The following is a 21,445-nucleotide window of genomic DNA, read 5'->3' on the forward strand; positions in this document are numbered from 1 at the left end:
GTGTATTTGCAACTGTGCATGATACAGTAGGATGCTGATTATCCGAACTCAGATTATCAGGATGGCCAATTATCTGGATTGTTTCTGTTCCTTATCTTTTCCATTTTTTTCATCATGATCTCTGTATCATAGTTATCACATTATGGCTGATATATAGTAAAAAAAAAAAAAAATTATAACATCACAAGTAGCTTGATATTTTTTCTCACTTTGTATTTGAAAATTACCTCATATATATATATATATATATATATATATATTACAGTGCACTCCATTTAAGTGCACGTCGGATAAGCGCATGCTCTGTTTAACTGCATGCCGTACTTCGATCCCTTTTTTGGCACCATCAATTTCTATGGGGACAAACTTCGGTTTAGCGCACCACTGATAAGTGCAAGATTCGCTTATATACATGCATGGTTCAGGAGCGCTGCAGGAAAGACTCCGCAGAAGCGCGTGCATGGAATATGGAAGCTGATTGGCACGTGACAACCAACGAGATTTCAAATTTACTGCCTCTTTAACTGCCACAGGCAGAATAAGCGAAAGAATGTTGTTAGGGCGTACACCGGAGTTGTCGTCGCGGCGGAACTGTAAGACTTTAACACTGACTGAACGAATGGAAGTTCTTAAAAAATTAGAAAACAAACAAAGTCAAGCATCTTTTGCTAAAGGATATGGTGTCAATCCCAGTCAAATTTTGCGTGTCTTGAAGCAGGAAGACCAGCTTCTGGAAGAATGGCAAAACAATACAAATCCACAACGGAAACGAAAACGGGCGGGAAAAGCTGAGGAGGTAGAAGGTGCTCTTCTTTGGTGGTTTTCTCGAGTCAGGAGCAGACACTTTCCTGTCAGTGGTCCACTGCTTATGGAGAAAGCTAACCAGCTAGCAGAAAGTATTGGACTAACTGAATTCAAAGCCACTGTTGGATGGTTGGAAAGATGGAAGGAGAGGAACAACATAAAATTCAAGAAACAGCATGGTGAGAAACAAGACGCTGATGACTTTGGTGCTGAAAATTGGGTTGTTTCAGTTCTTCCTACTATCTTGAACGAGTTTGCACTTCGTGACATTTTCAATGCTGACGAAAATGGTCTCTACTGGAGAGAGATTCATGATGGAACACTTGCATTCAAACATGCTGAAACTACTGGAGGTAAAACACCGAAGGACCAACTGACAATCCTCCTTTGCTGCAATATGGATGGGAGTGAGAAGTTGGAACCCCTCGTCATTTGAAAGAGCAAACAGCCCCGTTGCTTCAAGAAAGTTAAGCAACTTCCTGTGTCATACGAGGCTAACACAAATTCATGGATGACTGGGGAAATTTGGAAGCAGTGGCTAAAGAAGTTAGACACTAGAATGCAGGCACAAAAGCATCAGATTTTGCTTCTTTGCGATAATTGTGCTGCACACAGGGATGATGTCAGGCTGTCTAACGTTAAGGTGGTCTTCCTGCCACCAAACACTACCTCTCTGATCCAACCTATGGATCAGGGCATAATAGCCATTTCAAACAAAATTAACGGGCTCTTGTGCTATGTCGTCTGATGAGCGTTATGGATGACCAGACTGGCAAGGATAAACGTGCTGTTGAACTGGCTCGTAATCTATCACTGTTGGATTCCCTACATAAGCAGAAAGAAGCCTGGAATCATGTTACACAGATGACATCCCAACCGGTGTTACTGAAGAGGAGTTCCATCGCTACGTAGCAGTTGATTATGATCTACAAACAGCTGAAGACAGCACTGATGTTGAGATATGCGACTACATGCAGGCAACAACAGCTGATGATGGAACAGATGAAGAAATGAGCAGCAAGGCACATGCTGACGAAATTCAACAACCTCCTCCTGTCACTTTTGCAAGAGCGCTGGAGAGTCTCAACACCGTGCGGGCCTATCTGGAGGCCACTGGATGTCAGTGCTATGACAGTTTTTACCGTCTGGCAGACGTAGTCTATGGAACTCTCAGACCCAAGAGTGTACAGAGGACTATAACCGATTACTTCAAGCAAGCCTAATGTCAGTTAACTGAGACTGTATACTGTACGTATAATAGTACTGTACATATGTTTATCAGATGTCAAGCTACTTTGGGTCACAACAATTAAGTGCACGCTCTGGTTACCTGCATGCATTTCTTTGGTCCCAGACCCTTACACTTAAGCGGATTGCACTGTGTGTGTGTGTGTGTGTGTGTGTATGTATTTATTTATTTATTGCATTTGTATCCCACATTTTCCCACCTCTTTGCAGGCTCAATGTGGCTTACAATACATCATGAATGGTGGAAATATTTAAGAAAATATACATTTAGTATTACAGAAGGATCTTGGGTAACATGATCCTATATAATAATTCTCACCTCCAACGTTCTAATGTGCCTGGGACCGTGCCTCCCTCAGAGGTGGTCTGCTAGGAATGCTAAAAAATCATCCCGCACATTCCTTAATCTTCACTTCCCTAACTGTAAAGGTCTAAAATACAAACTAACGCATGCATCAACCTTTTCCTACTTGAGCACACAATTCTGGAACGTGCTGCCGCACAACTTAAAAAAGATCAACAAATGTGAACTCCTATACATATATCCAGAATTGTCTTACAATATTTGCGTGTTAGGTGTCGATCAATGGTGATTTTCTTAGTGTTTTGTTACAATTTTAAGTGATTCAAGGTGGGCACATGTTCCCCTTTCAAGTTTGACTTTTACTCCCCTGTTTACTAAGCTGCACTAGTGGCTGCAGTGCGCTAATGCTGACACAGCCCATTCACTTTGAATGGGCTTTCTCAGCATTGCTGTGCAGCTTAGTAAACAGGGGGTTAGTTTTGACTTGAAACATTTTTTGTTTAACAATCCCTGGACAATAAAATTGGGACTTAGTAAGTATGTATTTTGCCTTTTATGCATGTTTTCCCATTTGAGCAGTCATTTCTTGCTCACATTCATGGTTTTATATTGTTTTTAGTAGTAGTTTTGTTTTAAAATTTTGGTAAAAGAGCAGTGACCTTTGACCTGCCCATCAGACATAAATATTTAGAAACAAAGTTGGGTTGATTTGCTAGAGAAACTCTGGAGGACTTGCTGCATGGCTGCGAGTAGTTTAAAAAAAAAATCTTTCAGTACTTTTACTTCTCATTTTTAATTGGTTTTGAAATTTTGCTGCTATACTCGCTTATTTGATATGATAATTGTTTTAGAAATCAACCTGATTGTTGGCTCTAGAGGGAAGTCTGCCTTTTTTTTATTTTACCTATCTAGGTATGTATTGTTATCAACTCAAAACCTTGCTTACATAACTTTTATACTTACCAATATAATTGACTATTTTCACAAGCCTGTTTCACTCTTATGCACATCGATGAATAATTCTGCCCACTTGTCACATTCTGCTCATTCTAAAAAGGTATTTCAGTGCTGCTAATTTTAATGTTTTTATCCTGACAGATTTGTTTGCATGTTCTCAATTTATCTTGCATGGTTCTATGATTTACTTTTGATATGATATTATTACTCATATGTTTATCATTTATAATTTCTTTGTTTTACTTTTATGTGAATAACTATTAGTATGTGATTTTAATTTTGTTTCACCCTACAGTTTTGCCTCAGATGCAGTCTCGTGGTGAAACATGGCCATGTCAGCCATAAGTATTTAGTTGAATTGAAGTCCTTTATATCACTTTCTACATTTGTTGGCCTGTTTATTCTGCTGTACATGCATAGATTATAAAATACTGCAATTTCTCTGAGGACAAGCAGGCCTTTGTATTCACACAGATGGGTGATGTCATCCGATGGAGCCTGGTGCAGAAGCCAACTAACTTCATGTGTAGAACTTCCTAGCAGCTCTGCGCATGTGCAGCTGCTTCCCGCCTGATGCACGAATGCCATCATCTCAGTCTACATTTTTCCATGGAACTAAGAGGACCCATCTTCTCTTCACAGTACAATTGTGATTTTTTTTTCCAAGTGCCTTCCTGTGTGGTTCCTTTCCGTGATTTGTCTTATTTTTTTCCATTATTTTTCTTTCTCCATTTCCTGTTTCCTTTTACTTTCCTAGTGTTTTGTGATATTTTAAAGTTTTCGTAATTTTCTGCGTTTGGCTAGGCCTGTGATTTGGCCCGAGCGCCAACCTCAATTTGGCCACTGCCCCACTTTTTTTTTACGCCAATTTTGAGGAGTTTAATTTGGCCTCAATTCTTTTTTCGATGTCTGATAAGGCACTCAGAAGAGTGATTTCCGTGGCAGACCCATACTCATGATTCGGGTGCCTTGGGACCTGACCATGACTCTAATTCATGCTCTCTGTTTAAAAATGCAGTTGAGAACACAGATCACTCGGCAGGTTTGGCAGGAGAGACTTTTTGGCTCTTCAAAGTCTAGTACATTGGCACTGGAAGCTTCAACCTCAATAGCTGTGCAGACTTCAGTATCCACTGGGAGTGCACTGGCATCGAGAAGGTCTCCACATCTCTTGACATCAGGCGCTGATAGTTGGCCCCATCGACCTGACACCAAGGGCATGCTTGGCTTCGACAGCATCCTCTTCGGCACAGAAGGATCATGATGCAGGGACTTGGGGAAAGCCCAAGAAGTACAACTATTGGTCTTCCTTGATGCATGGTGCCGGGAGCTCCAGAGCATCAGCATTGCTGGTACCTGAGATGCACCGGCACAGAGAGTAGCATTCCCCCTCTTTAGAAGAGGTACCAGTATGCCATTCTCCAGGCAGTCAGGTCCCAGGTTCCGATTCAACAGCAACGTCTTCTTTGCCAGTTTGCTGGTGTCCACCTTTGAGCAGTTCTGGGCCATTCTCAGGAAGGAGCTGGGTCAAATGTTGCAGGCACAAACTGCATTTCCTCATGTCAGGGCTCATAACGTGAGAGCCATGGCAACGTCAGTAACTACTTGAGGTCAGCCTCCATGGAGGAATTGAAAGCTGCGACGTGGTCTTCTATTCACACATTTACATCTCATTACTGCCTTGACCAGGATTCCTGATGTGACTACCAGTTTGGGCAAGCAGTTATCAACAATTTGTTTGATGTCTAGAATCCAACTCCACCCACCTAGGCCCAGTTCTGCTCTATTACAGGCTGCACCTCCACGACTAGTATGTAAATAGTTTCAGATTAATTGACTTCCAGGCCTTGAATGTTTCGAGTCCTTGTTCTTCTAGCATTGGTGTTTGTGGTGAGTCTGGTAGCTAGTGATTCCCATCTGTGAGAATATGAAGGCCTGTTTGTCCTCAGAGAAAGCAAAATTATTCACATGTAGCAGATGTTCTTTGAGGAAAGCAGGCCAAGTATTCTCACATACCCTCCTACCTCCACTTTTAGTTGTAGCCTTTAGCTTTTTGATCTGACTGAGGTGATGGTGCTTTTACATCGGGCAAGAAGGCACCCATGCATGCACGATGCAATGCTGCTAGAAAGTTCTATACATGTAGCTAATCAGCTTCTGCACCGGGCTCTGTTGGATGATGTCACCCATCTGTGAGAATACTTGACCTGCTGTCCTTGAAGACGTGCTACAGGTAAGTAACTTTGCTTTATGTGCTTGCATAACAAATATTGGTGCAGACATTTACATCTGCCCTTGGGCTGGTATAAATGTTCATGCCTGCCAATTATGCTTTATTTTATAAAGAAAAGTAGGTGCCCAGCCTACCTACTTAACCTTCTTACCCTAGGCACTCTGTCATAAAATTACCCTCATTCCCCCTAATTCTATTATAGGTTGCCTAAACTTAGGAACCAAAAGCACGTCTAAGTTATAGAATACTAGCACTTTCCTTCACAACTGTTAGTTATGCATATAACTGCTTTGTGTTCAGTCAGTGGTGTTCTGTAACTTTAGTGCGCAGCTATCATAGTGTGTAAATGTAGGCATGTTAATGTCAACTTACACTAGTATCCTGTGTATGTGTTTAATTGCTGTTATAGAATTAGCACTTAGTGTGATAAATTATGGCGCCTAACTTTTGGTAACCATTATAGAATTGCTTGCATTGTGTCTGTAGGGAAACTGCTTAGTACTTCAGGGCTTCTGAAAGATACATACATAAATTATCAGAGAGACATGTCTGAACTATATATTGAAACATTCTATTCTTTTCCAGGATATGCTACAAGCTGCTATCCAGTACCGCCAAAGTAAAAGTGCTATATACAAAGTAGATGAGCATTCCAAAAAGGAACCCGAGTATGTTCCATGGACAGGTGAGAAGGGTGCAAAGCAAAAAAGTACAAAAGATTTTATACTGCTTATCCCAGAAATAGTGGATTTTCCCCAAGTCCAATTTAATAATGGTCTATGGACTTTTCCTTTAGGAAGCTGGTCAAACCTTTTTTTAAACTCTGCTAAGCTAACCGCCTTTACCACATTCTCTGGCAACGAATTCCAGAGTTTAATTACATGTTGAGCGAAGAAAATTGTTTTCCAATTTACTACTTTGTAGCTTCATCGCATGCCCCCTAGTCCTAGTATTTTTGGAAAGTGTAAACAGACTACCTGTTCCACTCCACTCATTATTTTATAGACCTCTATCATATTTCCCCTCAGCCACCTTTTCTCCAAGCTGAAGAGCCCTAGCTGCTTTAGCCTTTCCTCATAGGGAAGTCGTCCCATCCCCTTTATCATTTTTGTCACTCTTCTCTGCACCTTTTCTAATTCCACTGTATCTTTTTTGAGATGCGGCGACCAGAATTGAACACATTTGAGGTGCGGTCACACCATGGAGCGATACAAAGGCATTAAAATGTCCTCATTTTTGTTTTCCATTCCTTTCCTAATAATTCCTAACTTTCTATTTGCTTTCTTAGCCGCCGCAGCACACTGAGCAGAAGGTTTCAACGTATCATCAACGACAACACATAGATCCCTTTTTTGGTCGATGACTCCTAATGTGGAACCTTGCAATAATGTAGCTATAATTTGAGTTCCTGCATTTAGATGCCCAGTCTCATAAGGTGGTCTTGTAATTTTTCACAATACTCCCGCGATTTAATGACTGAATAACTTTGTGTCGTCAGCAAATTTAATTACCTCACTAGTTACTCCCATCTCTTGATCATTTATAAATATGTTAAAAAGCAGCGGTCCCAGCACAGACCCCTGGAGAACCCCGCTACCCACCCTTCTCCATTGAGAATACTGACCATTTAACCCTACTCTCTATCTTTTTGACCAGTTTTTAATCCACAATAGGACAGTACCTCCTATCCCATGACTCTCCAATTTCCACTGGAATCTTTCATGAGGTACTTTGAGTCATATTTTCAAAGCACTTAGCCTTCCAAAGTTCCATAGAAACCTATGGAACCTTGGAAGGCTAAGTGCTTTGAAAATATGCAACGCCTTCTGAAAATCCAGATACACAATATCAACCAGCTCACCTTTATCCATATGTTTGTTCACCCCTGCAAAGAAATGTAATAGATTGGTGAGGCAAGAGTTCACTAAATCGATGTTGGTTTTGTCTCATTAATCCATGTTTTTGAATATGCTCTGTAATTTTGTTCTTTATAATAGTCTCTGTCATTTTGCCTGGCACCGATGTCAGACTTACCGGTATATAATTTGCCAGATCTCCTCTGGAACCTTTTTTAAAAATCGGCGTTTTATTGGCCACCCTCCAATCTTCCGGTACCACGCTCAATTTTAAGGATAAATTACATATTACTAACAATAGCTCCGCAAGTTCATTTTTCAGTTCTATCAGTACTCTGGGATGAATACCATCCTGTCCAGGAGATTTGCTGATCTTCAGAACTGCCCCATTACATCCTCCAGGTTTATAGAGAATTCATTCAGTTTCTCCGAGTTGTCAGCTTCGAATACCATTTCTGGCACTGGTATCTCTCCCAAATCTTCCTCAGTGAAGACCGAAGCAAAGAATTCATTTAATCTCTCCGCTATGGCTTTGTCTTCCCTGATTGCCCCTTTTACCCCTCGGACATCTAGCGGTCCAACCGATTCTTTTGCTGGCTTCCTGCTTTTAATATACCTAAAAAAAATTTTACCTCAAATTTTTACCTCAAATGCAATCTTTTTTTCAAAGTCCTTCTTAGCCTTTCTTATCAGCGCTTTGCATTTGACTTGATATTCCTTATGCTGTTTCTTATTATTTTCAGTCTGTTCCTTCTTCCAGTTTCTGAAGGATTTTCTTTTCGCTCTAATAGCTTCCGTCATCTCAATTTTTAACCATGCCAGCTGTCGTTTGGTCTTCTGTCCTCCTTTTTAATACGCGGAATATATTTGGCCTGTGCTTCCAGTCGCAGCTGCTCCTCTAAGTTGACTAAAGCTCCTTCCACTTGACCAAAGCTGCAGCTTGATGATCTCTTATGAACAAAGCCACAGAATCTTTTAAATTAGCAGCCAGGTTAAGACACTACTTTTATTCTTAAAGTAAATTTAATTTGCTAATTTGAAAAATTGCAACTTTCTCCTTAGCTTAGAGAAGAGTCAGCTAAGGGGAGATATGATAGAAGTCTATAAAATAATGAGTGAAATGTAACGGGTAGACATGAATCGATTGTTTACTCTTTCCAAAAATACTAGGACTAGGAGGCACACAATAAAGCTACGAAGTAATAAATTTAAAACAAATCGGAGAAAATATTTCTTCACTCAACATGTAGTTAAACTCTGGAATTCATTGCCAGGGAATGTAGTAAAAATAGTTAGCCTAAAGGGGTTTAAAAAAGGTTTGGATAACTAACTAAAAAGTCCATAAGCCATTATTAAATAGACTTGAGGAAAATTCACTGCTTCCATATCATCATGCTGATCAATCCATAGACTGGTGGGTTGTGTCCATCTACCAGCAGGTGGAGATAGAGAGCAATCCTTTTGCCTCCCTATATGTGGTCATGTGCTGCCGGAAACTCCTCAGTATGTTCTGTATCTCAGCAGGTGGTGGTCACACACAGCAGCAGCTCTGGCAAGGCCTCCAAGCCTAATTTTTAGGTTTTGTTGAGTGCCTGGGGTTGAGGGCTCTTCTTGAGCAAGTGCAAACCTGGTGGTGCCAGGTCCCTCCTTTTCTCCCCCCCTCCCGCTGGCTCCGTTTAAAAAAAAAAAAATTTTTGGACGTCCTTAAGGGCGTTTATTTCGACGTTTAGTGCAGCTACTCACTGGGACACCAGGTCGTTACAGCTCGGAGCGGAAAGCAGGTAATTTTACCTTTTTGTAGCGGGCAGGGGGTTCCCCGATTGATCTCCACGTGGCTGATGGCGTCGGAGGGCGAGGGCGCAAAGAATCGCTCCCCGGACCGCGTGTGCGCGTCAAGCGGGGATGCGGGGGTTTTAAAGTCTGATTCGCCCTTGTTGGGTGTCAGTTTGGAGGCCGGTCAGTGTCCCGGTTCTTCCTCCGGTGCGGCGGTTTTTCCTGCCATAAACGCCCATCCCCCGCTGCTCGCCTCCGCCATCTTGGCCGACCACACTGCTCGGACGGCTTCTTCTTGGGCCGCCCTTGAGGTGGGAGACGTTAATGCCATGGCCGCCCTTCATTTGGGCGACGGCAGAAAAGCGGCTAAAGTTAAGCGCCGTTCTTCCCGCGCGGTTCCTTCGCGGAGTGTCGCGCCGGACGCCATCTTGGATGCGCAGCATGTTTCTCCCCCGCTCTTGCGAGCGCCGGTTGAGGGTGCGTCTAGGGCTGTGGCCCAGGCTGCTGAAGTGCACAGTCTGGGGGGTTTCTCCCCCGAGTTTATTTTGCTGCTGCATCAGGCCTTCCTTATGCAAAACGCTGCCCCTGCTCCCTTGTCTGATAAAGGGATTGAGGCCCCCGGAAGTAAACGCCCTCGGGTGGATTTCCAGGCCTTAGAGGACTCTGTCTCCTCTGATGTAGATGAGGGCAGCGTATCTGAGTTCTCCCAACGGTCCTTTGGGGATTCCTTGGAGGAGACGGATTCCCGCTCGGATGGAGCGGATGACCCCTCTGCAGCGCGGATCTTTCACTCAGAGGACTTGCCCAACCTGTTAATGCAGGCCATGAGCATTTTGAAGATTTCCTCTCCAGAGGACGTCTCTCCCTCAGCCCCTGTTGGCTCCGCCATTATGCTGGGGACGAAGCGCCCGCCTAGAACCTTCCACGTGCATGATGCCATGCGCACCTTGATTTCGGCTCAATGGGATGTCCCGGAAGCGAGCCTCAAAGTGGCTAGGGCTATGTCCCGCCTCTATCCTTTGCCTGAAAGTGAACGGGAGACCTTTCTTTGGCCTACCGTGGATTCTTTAATCACTGCGGTGACTAAGAAAACGGCGTTGCCGGTGGAAGGTGGCACGGCCCTAAAGGACGCCCAAGACAGAAGATTGGAGGCGGCCTTAAGGTCGTCCTTCGAGGCAGCTGCTTTAAGTTTGCAGGCCTCAGTTTGTGGCTCCTATGTGGCCAGGGCGTGCCTGACGATTGTGCAGCGGGCTTCCCCCTCGGATCCTTCCTTGAGGGCTGACTGGCCGGCCCTGGAATCGGGCCTGGCTTATTTGGCAGACTTACTGTATGATGTCTTGAGAGCCTCGGCTAAAGGTATGGCTCAGACAGTCTCTGCGCGGCGGTGGCTTTGGCTGAAGCATTGGTCTGCTGACCACGCATCTAAGTCCCGCCTGGCTAAGTTGCCTTTTAAAGGCAAGCTGCTCTTTGGGGTCGAGCTGGACAAAATTGTGACCGATCTCGGCACGTCTAAGGGCAAGAGGTTACCAGAGGTCAGGGCTCGGGCCAGTGGTGCTCGCCCTGGTAACTCCAGAGGACGGTTTCAGGAAGCCCGTCGGTACCGCCCGGGCAAGTCGGGCTCCTCTGCCCCCTCTTCCTTCAAAAGGAACTTCTCCCCCAAGCAGCATTCCTTTCGCAGAGACCGCCGTCCCGGAGGTGCGCCCTCCGGTCCTCCCCCAGGGTCTCGTACCCAATGACGGGGCCCTGGTCCATGGCCCAGTGCAGATTGGAGGACGCCTGTCCTCGTTTCTGGGCGAGTGGACCAGGGTAACTTCAGACGCTTGGGTTCTGGAAGTCATCAGAGACGGCTACAAGCTAGAGTTCTGCCGACCCTTAAGAGACGGGTTTGTACTCTCTCCCTGCAAGTCTCTGGTCAAAGCTGTGGCAGTGCAGCAGACCTTGGACAACCTGATACGCCTGGGTGCGGTCGTTCCGGTGCCAGAAAATCAGATTGGCAAGGGACGTTACTCCATTTACTTTGTGGTACCAAAGAAAGGAGGTTCTGTCCGGCCTATCCTCGACCTCAAAGGGGTCAATCGGGCCTTGAAAGTGCGGCACTTTCGCATGGAGACTCTCCGCTCTGTTATAGCGGCAGTGAAGGCAGGGGAGTTCTTGGCTTCCTTGGACATCAAGGAAGCGTACCTGCATATTCCCATCTGGCCTCCTCATCAACGCTTTCTGCGTTTTGCAGTCCTGGGCCGACACTTCCAGTTCAGAGCCCTCCCGTTCGGGTTGGCTACTGCTCCGCGGACCTTCTCCAAAGTAATGGTGGTCATCGCGGCCTTCCTGCGAAAGGAAGGAGTACAAGTCCATCCTTATCTGGACGACTGGTTGATCCGAGCCCCCTCTTATGCAGAGTACGGCAAAGCTGTGGACCGGGTGATTGCTCTTTTGAGCTCCCTGGGGTGGATCATCAACTGGGAGAAGAGCCAGCTGCGCCCGACTCAGTCCCTGGAGTATCTGGGAGTTTGATTCGACACCCAAGTGGGCAGAGTGTTCCTGCCAGACAATCGGATTGTCAAACTTCAGGCTCAGGTGGACCAGTTCCTAGTAGCCTCTCCTCTTTGGGCTTGGGACTATGTGCAGCTGTTGGGCTCTATGACGGCCACGATGGAAGTAGTGCCCTGGGCCAGGGCTCATATGAGACCACTACAACACTCTCTGCTGCAGCGCTGGACTCCGGTGTCGGAGGATTATGCTGTGCGCCTTCCCTTGGACCCAGCAGTGCGCAAGGCGCTGAGCTGGTGGCTGCAGACAGACAAGTTGTCTGCAGGAATGCCTCTGGTGACCCCGGAGTGGATTGTCGTCACGACGGACGCCTCTTTGTCGGGCTGGGGAGCCCACTGCTTGGGAAGGACAGCGCAGGGGCTCTGGTCTCCTGCAGAAGCAAAGTGGTCTATCAACCTCCTGGAACTCAGAGCCATTCGGTTGGCGGTTTTGGAGTTCATCCCGGTACTGGCGTTGAAGCCAGTACGGATCCTGTCGGACAATGCCACGGCTGTGGCCTATGTCAACCGCCAGGGAGGTACCAAGAGCGCCCCTCTAGCCAAGGAGGCCATGAATCTATGCCAGTGGGCGGAAGCGAACCTGGAACAGCTGTCAGCGGCCCACATTGCCGGAGTCATGAATGTCAAGGCGGACTTTCTCAGTCGCCATACCTTGGATCCCGGAGAGTGGCAGCTATCTGCTCAGGCGTTCTTGGACATCACGAAGCGCTGGGGCCAGCCGAGCCTAGATCTGATGGCGTCATCGGACAATTGCCAAGTGCCGCGCTTTTTCAGCAGAGGACGGGACCCTCGATCCCTGGGAGTAGATGCTCTTCTCCAACAGTGGCCGACACAGGAGCTTCTCTATGTGTTCCCGCCCTGGCCCATGTTGGGCAGGGTGCTAGACCGGGTGGCAAAGCATCCGGGCCGGATAATCCTGGTGGGTCCGGACTGGCCCAGACGTCCCTGGTATGCGGACTTGATCAGGCTCTCAGTGGACGATCCTCTGCGGCTGCCAGTGGAGCAGGGGCTGTTGCATCAGGGTCCCGTGGTGATGGAGGATCCCTCCCCCTTTGGTCTTACGGCCTGGCTATTGAGCAGCAGCGTCTGAGAAAGAAGGGCTTCTCAGACAAGGTCATCGCCACTATGCTGAGAGCGAGGAAGCGCTCTACTTCTACTGCTTACGCCAGGGTTTGGCGTACCTTTGCAGCGTGGTGTGAAGCAGGCTTACTTTCTCCCTTCACTGCTCCAATTTCTTCAGTGTTGGCGTTCCTGCAAGAAGGTCTGGAGAAAGGCCTGTCGCTCAGTTCCCTTAAAGTCCAGGTAGCGGCTCTGGCTTGCTTCAGGGGCCGCCTGAAGGGTGCTTCCCTGGCTTCGCAGCCAGATGTGGTGCGCTTTCTCAAGGGAGTTAATCACCTGCGCCCTCCTCTGCACTCAGTGGTGCCTGCGTGGAATCTCAACCTGGTGCTAAGAGCCTTTCAGAAGCCGCTTTTTGAACCCTTGTCAAGGGCATCTCTGAAAAACCTGACGTTGAAAGCAGTCTTTTTGGTGGCTATCACTTCAGCCAGAAGAGTTTCCGAGCTCCAGGCACTCTCATGTCGAGAGCCCTTTCTGCAGTTCACTGAGGCAGGAGTGTCTATTCGCACAGTGCCTTCCTTCCTGCCCAAGATTGTTTCTCGCTTCCATGTGAATCAGCAGCTCTGTCTCCCTTCCTTTCGTAGGGAGGACTACCCAGAGGAATACTCTGCTCTCAAATATCTGGATGTGAGACGAGTCATCATCAGATACTTGGAAGTGACCAATGATTTCCGGAAGTCGGATCATCTGTTTGCAGGTCCTCGTAAGGGTCTGCAGGCTGCTAAGCCTACAGTGGCAAGATGGGTCAAGGAAGCCATTGCAGCGGCTTATGTGGCCGTGGGGAAGGTGCCGCCTATCCAGCTGAAGGCTCACTCCACTAGAGCTCAGGCGGCCTCGATGGCAGAGGCCAGGTCCGTCTCCTTGGAAGAGATTTGCAAGGCGGCAACTTGGGCTTCGGCCCATACCTTCTCCAGGCATTACCGCTTGGCTGTGGCTGCTCGGGCGGAGGCCTGGTTTGGAGCTTCAGTGTTGCGGTCAGGGATTTCAATGTCCCACCCTGGGTGAGTACTGCTTCGGTACATCCCACCAGTCTATGGATTGATCAGCATGATGATATGGAAGGTAAAATTATGTATCATACCTGATAATTTTCTTTCCATTAATCATAGCTGATCAATCCATAGCCCCTCCCAGATATCTGTATTGTTTATATTCTGGTTGCATTTCAGGTTCAAGTTTAGTCTTCAGTTCCTGTTCAGGAGGACTTTGTGTTCAAGTTTTTCAATGGATTCTTCAAGAGTTGAGACGAATTTGTGTTACAGTGAGCTGCTGCATTCCTCTCCCCTCCGTTTTACGGGGCTGGATTGAGACTTAAATTCTGCCGGCGCTCCCTCCCGCTTCGTGCGGCAGTAGGGCAGCTTTGTACCCCTCCCGCTTCGGCGGTGTTAGGGGTCAGTCAGCTCCTCCCGCGGTTGCGGTTGCAGGATAAGCCAGATCCCCCCGCATCGGCGGGTGTGGTGTCCCTCCCCCGCTCCGCGGGGATGAGATGGACAGATTCCCCTCCCCCACTTGTGTGGGGATGAGCTGGGTTAATTCCCCTCCGCCGTTTCGGCGGTGGTGAGCTGGGCAGAGTGTCCCTTTGTGGGTGTAATTCTCTAAGTGCTGAGTCCTGCGGATGGAGCTTGGATATCGACATACTGAGGAGTTTCCGGCAGCACATGACCACATATAGGGAGGCAAAAGGATTGCTCTCTATCTCCACCTGCTGGTAGATGGACACAATCCCACCAGTCTATGGATTGATCAGCTATGATTAATGGAAAGAAAATTATCAGGTATGATACATAATTTTACCTTATTTCTAGGATAAGCTGCATAAAATATATTGTACTGATTTGGGATCTTGCCAGATACTTGTGACCTGGATTGGCCGCTGTTGGAAACAGGATGCTGGGCTTGATGGGCGTTCGGTCTGTCCCAGTATGGCAATACTTATGTAAGAACAGGTAGTCCTTGGTGTTTAAGGGGAAAAAGGGTACAGGGTTTTCTTTCTGTGGTACAACCAAGTGGTTTACATTTGTTATATATAGGTACAGTGGGGGAAATAAGTATTTGATCCCTTGCTGATTTTGTAAGTTTGCCCACTGACAAAGACATGAGCAGCCCATAATTGAAGGGTAGGTTATTGGTAACAGTGAGAGATAGCACATCACAAATTAAATCCGGAAAATCACATTGTGGAAAGTATATGAATTTATTTGCATTCTGCAGAGGGAAATAAGTATTTAATCCCTCTGGCAAACAAGACCTAATACTTGGTGGCAAAACCCTTGTTGGCAAGCACAGCGGTCAGACGTCTTCTGTAGTTGATGATGAGGTTTGCACACATGTCAGGAGGAATTTTGGTCCACTCCTCTTTGCAGATCATCTCTAAATCATTAAGAGTTCTGGGCTGTCGCTTGGCAACTCGCAGCTTCAGCTCCCTCCATAAGTTTTCAATGGGATTAAGGTCTGGTGACTGGCTAGGCCACTCCATGACCCTAATGTGCTTCTTCCTGAGCCACTCCTTTGTTGCCTTGGCTGTATGTTTTGGGTCATTGTCGTGCTGGAAGACCCAGCCACGACCCATTTTTAAGGCCCTGGCGGAGGGAAGGAGGTTGTCACTCAGAATTGTACGGTACATGGCCCCATCCATTCTCCCATTGATGCGGTGAAGTAGTCCTGTGCCCTTAGCAGAGAAACACCCCCAAAACATAACATTTCCACCTCCATGCTTGACAGTGGGGACGGTGTTCTTTGGGTCATAGGCAGCATTTCTCTTCCTCCAAACACGGCGAGTTGAGTTCATGCCAAAGAGCTCAATTTTTGTCTCATCTGACCACAGCACCTTCTCCCAATCACTCTCGGCATCATCCAGGTGTTCACTGGCAAACTTCAGACGGGCCGTCACATGTGCCTTCCGGAGCAGGGGGACCTTGCGGGCACTGCAGGATTGCAATCCGTTATGTCGTAATGTGTTACCAATGGTTTTCGTGGTGACAGTGGTCCCAGCTGCCTTGAGATCATTGACAAGTTCCCCCCATGTAGTTGTAGGCTGATTTCTAACCTTCCTCATGATCAAGGATACCCCACGAGGTGAGATTTTGCGTGGAGCCCCAGATCTTTGTCGATTGACAGTCATTTTGTACTTCTTCCATTTTCTTACTATGGCACCAACAGTTGTCTCCTTCTCGCCCAGCGTCTTACTGATGGTTTTGTAGCCCATTCCAGCCTTGTGCAGGTGTATGATCTTGTCCCTGACATCCTTAGACAGCTCCTTGCTCTTGGCCATTTTGTAGAGGTTAGAGTCTGACTGATTCACTGAGTCTGTGGACAGGTGTCTTTCATACAGGTGACCATTGCCGACAGCTGTCTGTCATGCAGGTAACGAGTTGATTTGGAGCATCTACCTGGTCTGTAGGGGCCAGATCTCTTACTGGTTGGTGGGGGATCAAATACTTATTTCCCTCTGCAGAATGCAAATAAATTCATATACTTTCCACAATGTGATTTTCCGGATTTAATTTGTGATGTGCTATCTCTCACTGTTACCAATAACCTACCCTTCAATTATGGGCTGCTCATGTCTTTGTCAGTGGGCAAACTTACAAAATCAGCAAGGGATCAAATACTTATTTCCCCCACTGTATATTCTATGTCTCTGGTGGACTCACAATCTAATTTCTTTGCACCTGGGGCAGTGGAGGTTTAAGTGACTTGTCCAGGGTCACAAGGAGCCACAGTGGGGAAAAGGTTTTAAGGGAAATGTCAGTGTCTTGTTCACACTGTTGTACATTTTTCACATTCTGGTGTCTAAAAAATATATATAATTCAAAATATATTAAAGTAAGTTTGTTTCACTTATCTATGGAACAAACAGTACACTTTCAACATAAAAGAAAAATATAGAAACGGAAACACAGAAAAATGAAGACAAATAACCATATGGTCTATCCAGTCTGTCTTTCCATGCCATCTACTATTCTTCCTTTCCCCTAGAGATCCTATGTACCTGTCCCAAACTTTCATGAATTCAGTTTTACAGTTTTTGTCTTCACCTCCTCCACCAGGAGGCTATTTCAAGAATTGACCACCCTTTCATTGAAGTACCATGGTAAGCTTGATAGTTGCTCTGGGTAAAACCTTGTTGAGCTATGGCAAAAGTGCTGTCTTGGTCCAGTTTGATCTTTCATGTGCTTTCCATCTGGTCGTTCATGAAATCTTATTAATGATGAGTAATTTTGGAATCTCTGGATCAGTGATAAAGTGGTTTCAAGGTTTTCTTACCTTTAGGTCCTATTCAGAAAAGTGGAATGAGTGAACATCAGATTATTGGAGGTTGCTTTGATGTGTTCCGCAAGGCTCTCCTTTGTCACCTACCCTATTCAATATTTTGTTACAATCATTGGGAATTCTTTTGGAACGAACAAATCTATCTTTCTTCATATATGCAGATGATATATCTATATTGTGTCCCATCATTTCTGAGTGGTCTGAGACATTTGCTTGTATTATTAATTGTTTCACTATAATAGAACATTGAATTGTGAGTCATAGGCTTAAGTTAAAGAAAAAAAATTCCTTTGGGTGGGATCTGCAGACCATCCTTTTAATTGATTAAAATTTAAGATTGGGACCATTTTCATTTTGAAAAGTCAACTAAGGTGCTTGTGATCAAGCAGTCTTTTCATTTGCTGAAAAGGTGCGTTATATTAAGAAACTAGTAAAAAAGGCCCATTTCTGACACAAATGAAACGGGCGCTAGCAAGGTTTTCCTCGGAGTGTGTATGTTTGGGAGAGTATATGTGAGAGTGACTGACTGTGTGTGAGAGAGAGAGTGAAAGTGTGTGTGTGTGTGTGTGAGAGAGAGAGTGAGTCTGGGTGTGAGTGTGTCTGTGAGAGTGTGTGTGAGAATGAGAGTGTGTGCAAGTGCGTATGTGAGACACAGTGTGTGAGACACAGATTCTCTGTGAGACTGAGTGTATGAGACCAAGAGAGTGTGTGAGTGACTGTGTGACACATAGAGAGTGAATGTGATACACTGTGAGACATAGTGTGTGAGAGTGAGAAACAGAAAGACATTGTGAGAGACAAAGTGTGTGTGTGACAGAGACACCTCCCTCCCTCTCCCTCTCTCTCTCTCTGGTGTCAGCCCCCCCCCCCCCCCTCTCTGGTGTCTGAGATTGCCGCCACTGCACCCAAGCAATTGGTGTGCTGGAGGAGGGGGAGAGAGAGAGTGTGTGTGGGGGGGGGGGATGTGTTGGGGGGGGGTTCAGCTTGGAAGAAGAGGGGTGTGGGAGGTTCAGAAAGCACTGCCAGATGAGAGTGAGAGAGTGAGTGTGTGTGGGGGGGGGGGGCAGGGGGTTCAGGAAGCGCTGCCAGATGAGAGAGAGTGTGGGGGGGGGGGGGGGGTTCAGGAAGCGCTGCCAGATGAGAGAGTGAGTGTGTGTGGTGTATAGTTCAGTTGGGGGGAGGGTTTTTGCTTGGAAGAAGAGGGAAGGAAGTGCTGCCAGATGACAGGGGTGTGATTGAACAGTGCCATCACCACCCCCTCCGCCGCCAGCCCGCCCACCGTCGCGTAGGTTTGCTGGCGGGGGACCCAAAATCCCGCCAGCACAAGTCCTGTGTTGTCTGCTGACTCCGGCATGATCTTCGGCATTGCTAGCCTGTGCAGGCCGGGCTTCTGTGCGTCTGATGTCCTGCACGTGCAGGACATCAGACGCACAGAAGCCCGGCCTGCACAGGCTAGCAATGCCGAAGATCACGCCGGAATCAGAAGACAGGACTTGTGCTGGCGGATTTTCGGGTCCCCCGCCAGCAAAGCTACGCGATGGTGGAGGGCTTGGGGGGGGGTGCGCGGGGGGGGGGGGTGGGTGTTGCACCTCCAACATTCTGTGGGCGGGGCCTCTTAGGAACTCGGGAACTTTGGAGGTGTATTCCCTCCAGAGTTTGTCCGTGGGTGGTTCGGGAGGTTGGTAGCCAGCGTTTCCTAGGCAGGGGGAGGAGTAGGGAAACACGCTCTGCGTGTTTCCCTACTCCTCCCCCTGCCTGGGTGCGATGCGATCCCTTCGTTCAGTTTTCTGTAGGTTTTCCGCCCTTGACGTCATGATGTTTGACGCGAGGGCGGGGCAGAGTGTCATGGTCAGTGGGGTGGCTTCACCACCATGAAGTTACGAACCCTTTTGGGAGTGACTGAGTGACTTCAGAACGTTGTCTTCAGAACGTTGAGGGTGAGTTTTATTATAGTAGATATCTTACTACTTCCACTTTCAGATTAGTTGTCAAGTCTCTAATCCTTTTCTCTCTGACTATAGTAATGGTGTGTTTTCAGTCTGCTCTAAAGCTTCTTTGCAAAGTTTACAAATAATTCAAATCACTGCTGCCAGTCTAATTTATTCTCTGACTCAATATATTTCAATAACACCTTATTCGTTGGATTTACTGTGACTGCCAGTGGAGATGCAAGTGCAGTTTAAATTAGGGATTTCAGTTTTTAAGGATCTTGCACAGTGAGGCTCCTTATTATCTAGTGAAACTGGTAAATATCTCTAATAGTTATAAATCTTGTCATTTAAGGATTAGTGTTTATTATATTACCTGCCAGTGCATAATGTCAGGTACAAGAAACAGTTGTCTACGTCCATCTCTTATAAAGCAGTAACATTCTGGAATTCATGACCAGTAGAATTTCAAAGGATTCATAATATATGCATGAATAGATTTGCATACCAAGGAGGCAGTGTGTGCAAATCTCATACATATGTATTGTGGATATCCTGAAAACCCGAGTGACTGGGAGTGCCCTGAGAATAACTTCTCTACAGGATGTACTAATGTTGAGCATTTTTATTTTGGATGCCAAGGGCCTGCTTTCAATAGGCCAAACACTGCAGAATAACATAAAAGCCCTGCGACAAGACATTTAAACCCTATGTGGCAAACGTACCAATCATAACAGCCCTAACCCACCCAGGGGCCAGTGCTAGGGTTTCTGGCGCCCCCTGCAGCCTATTAGTCGGCGTCCTTTGCCCATCCAACGTCTCCTCTCCTTTCTCCTCCCAACCCCTCCCCCCATCTAGCACCTTCTCTCGCCCGCCCCCCCCCCCCCTCTCAGTGGGAGCAACACAAACTCCTCCACTACCATACACCTGCCCCCCCCAGTTCTTTTTTAGTAGGAAAAATGTATTGGTACTCATGGGTAACCTTAGGGGTGGGAACACTGGCTCTGCCCCTACAGTAGCCATGCCCACAGTAGCCATACCCCTTTTACCAGCCATGGCGCATATAAACAGGCATCAATGAAAATATTACACCAGTATAGGAGAAGATAAATAACTTGTGATTTTTTTTTCATTATAAATAATTTCTGTAAGTTATTACAGCTCCAGTATACCCAAAATGACACAAACCAAATTAGCATACAGACCAGGAATTAGGAGAGCAATCTTGCCAAATCTGAAACAATGTTATCAAAATCTCAGAACCTAACAAACAGATCCCTATTCAGACACTTGGCCTTGCAGTCACATGTTCAGAACAGAGATAGCCTTCTTCAAAAATTAAGCTGAAATCCTAAGAAGCTAGACTCTGCATGCAGCACAATACCAGAAAACAGAAAGAAACATGTTTCCTCCTATACAGAGCAAAATAAGACAGCAGATGTAAATTCTCAAATTGGACATATTCCAAACACTAAAATCAAACATAAAATTATTTTTTCTACCTCCGTTGTCTGGTGACTTTGTTTTTCTGATCACTTTGGTTCCAGTCTCTGATTCTGCTGCTTGCTATCTGTTCTTTTAACTCCGATTCCAGGGCTTCCTTTCCATTTATTTCTTACTTTCCTTCTTCCTTCTTCATTTCTTGCTCTACATCCATAGGTAAAAGCTGGCTCCTCCGCAGACTTGACTGGAAGAGGTATAGAGTGGATCCAGCTTTTGCCTATTTTCTCCATCCATGTGCAGTTTTTCTCCTCTCTTCTCTTTCCCTCATCTCCACCCTCATCTCCATCCACGTGTATCTCCTTCCTCACCTCCATCATTGTCCAGCATTTCTCCTCTCTCCCTTCCCCTCATCCACATACTTCTCCTTCCTCTGTCTTCCCTCCCATCCATCCATTTCCAGCATTTCTCCTCTCTCCCCTCCATCCATGTGCATCTCCTTCCTGTGTCTTCCCTCTCTTCCATCCATGTTCAGCAATTCTCCTCTCTCCCCTGCCCTCCCCTCCATTCATGTCCTACGATTCTCCTCTCCTTCCATCCCCTTCATCCATGTCCAGTGATTCTCCTCTGTCCCCTGCCATTCCCTCCATCCATGTTCAGTGATTCTCCTCTCTCTCCTGCCCTCCCCTGCATCCATCCATGTCTAGTAGTTTTCCTCTCTTTCCTGCCCTCCCCCTGCATCCATCCATGTCCAGCAGTTCTCCTCTCTCCCCTGCCCTCCCCCGCATCCATCCATGTCCAGCAGTCTCCTCCTCCCCTGCATCCATCCATGTCCAGCAATTCTCCTCTCTCCCTTGCCCTCCCCCGCATCCATCCATGTCCAGCAATTCTCTCTCCCCTGCCCTCTCCTCCATACATCCATGTCCAACAATTCTCCTCCCCTGCCTTCCCCACCATCCATCCATCCA

General features: G+C 46.6%; 1 protein-coding gene across 1 annotated transcript in view; it reads left to right on the plus strand.

Annotated features, from left to right (window-relative positions):
* Positions 1–21,445, plus strand: part of NUP133 (nucleoporin 133) — a 279,562-nt gene that overhangs the window by 191,717 nt on the left and 66,400 nt on the right. Inside the window, exon 17 of the mRNA XM_030196480.1 lies at positions 6,132–6,231. Within this exon, the coding sequence (XP_030052340.1) occupies positions 6,132–6,231 (100 nt within the window). The remainder of the gene's footprint in view (positions 1–6,131; positions 6,232–21,445) is intronic.

Source organism: Microcaecilia unicolor, chromosome 3, assembly GCF_901765095.1.
Source record: "Microcaecilia unicolor chromosome 3, aMicUni1.1, whole genome shotgun sequence".
In the NCBI taxonomy this organism is placed as follows: domain Eukaryota; kingdom Metazoa; phylum Chordata; class Amphibia; order Gymnophiona; family Siphonopidae; genus Microcaecilia; species Microcaecilia unicolor.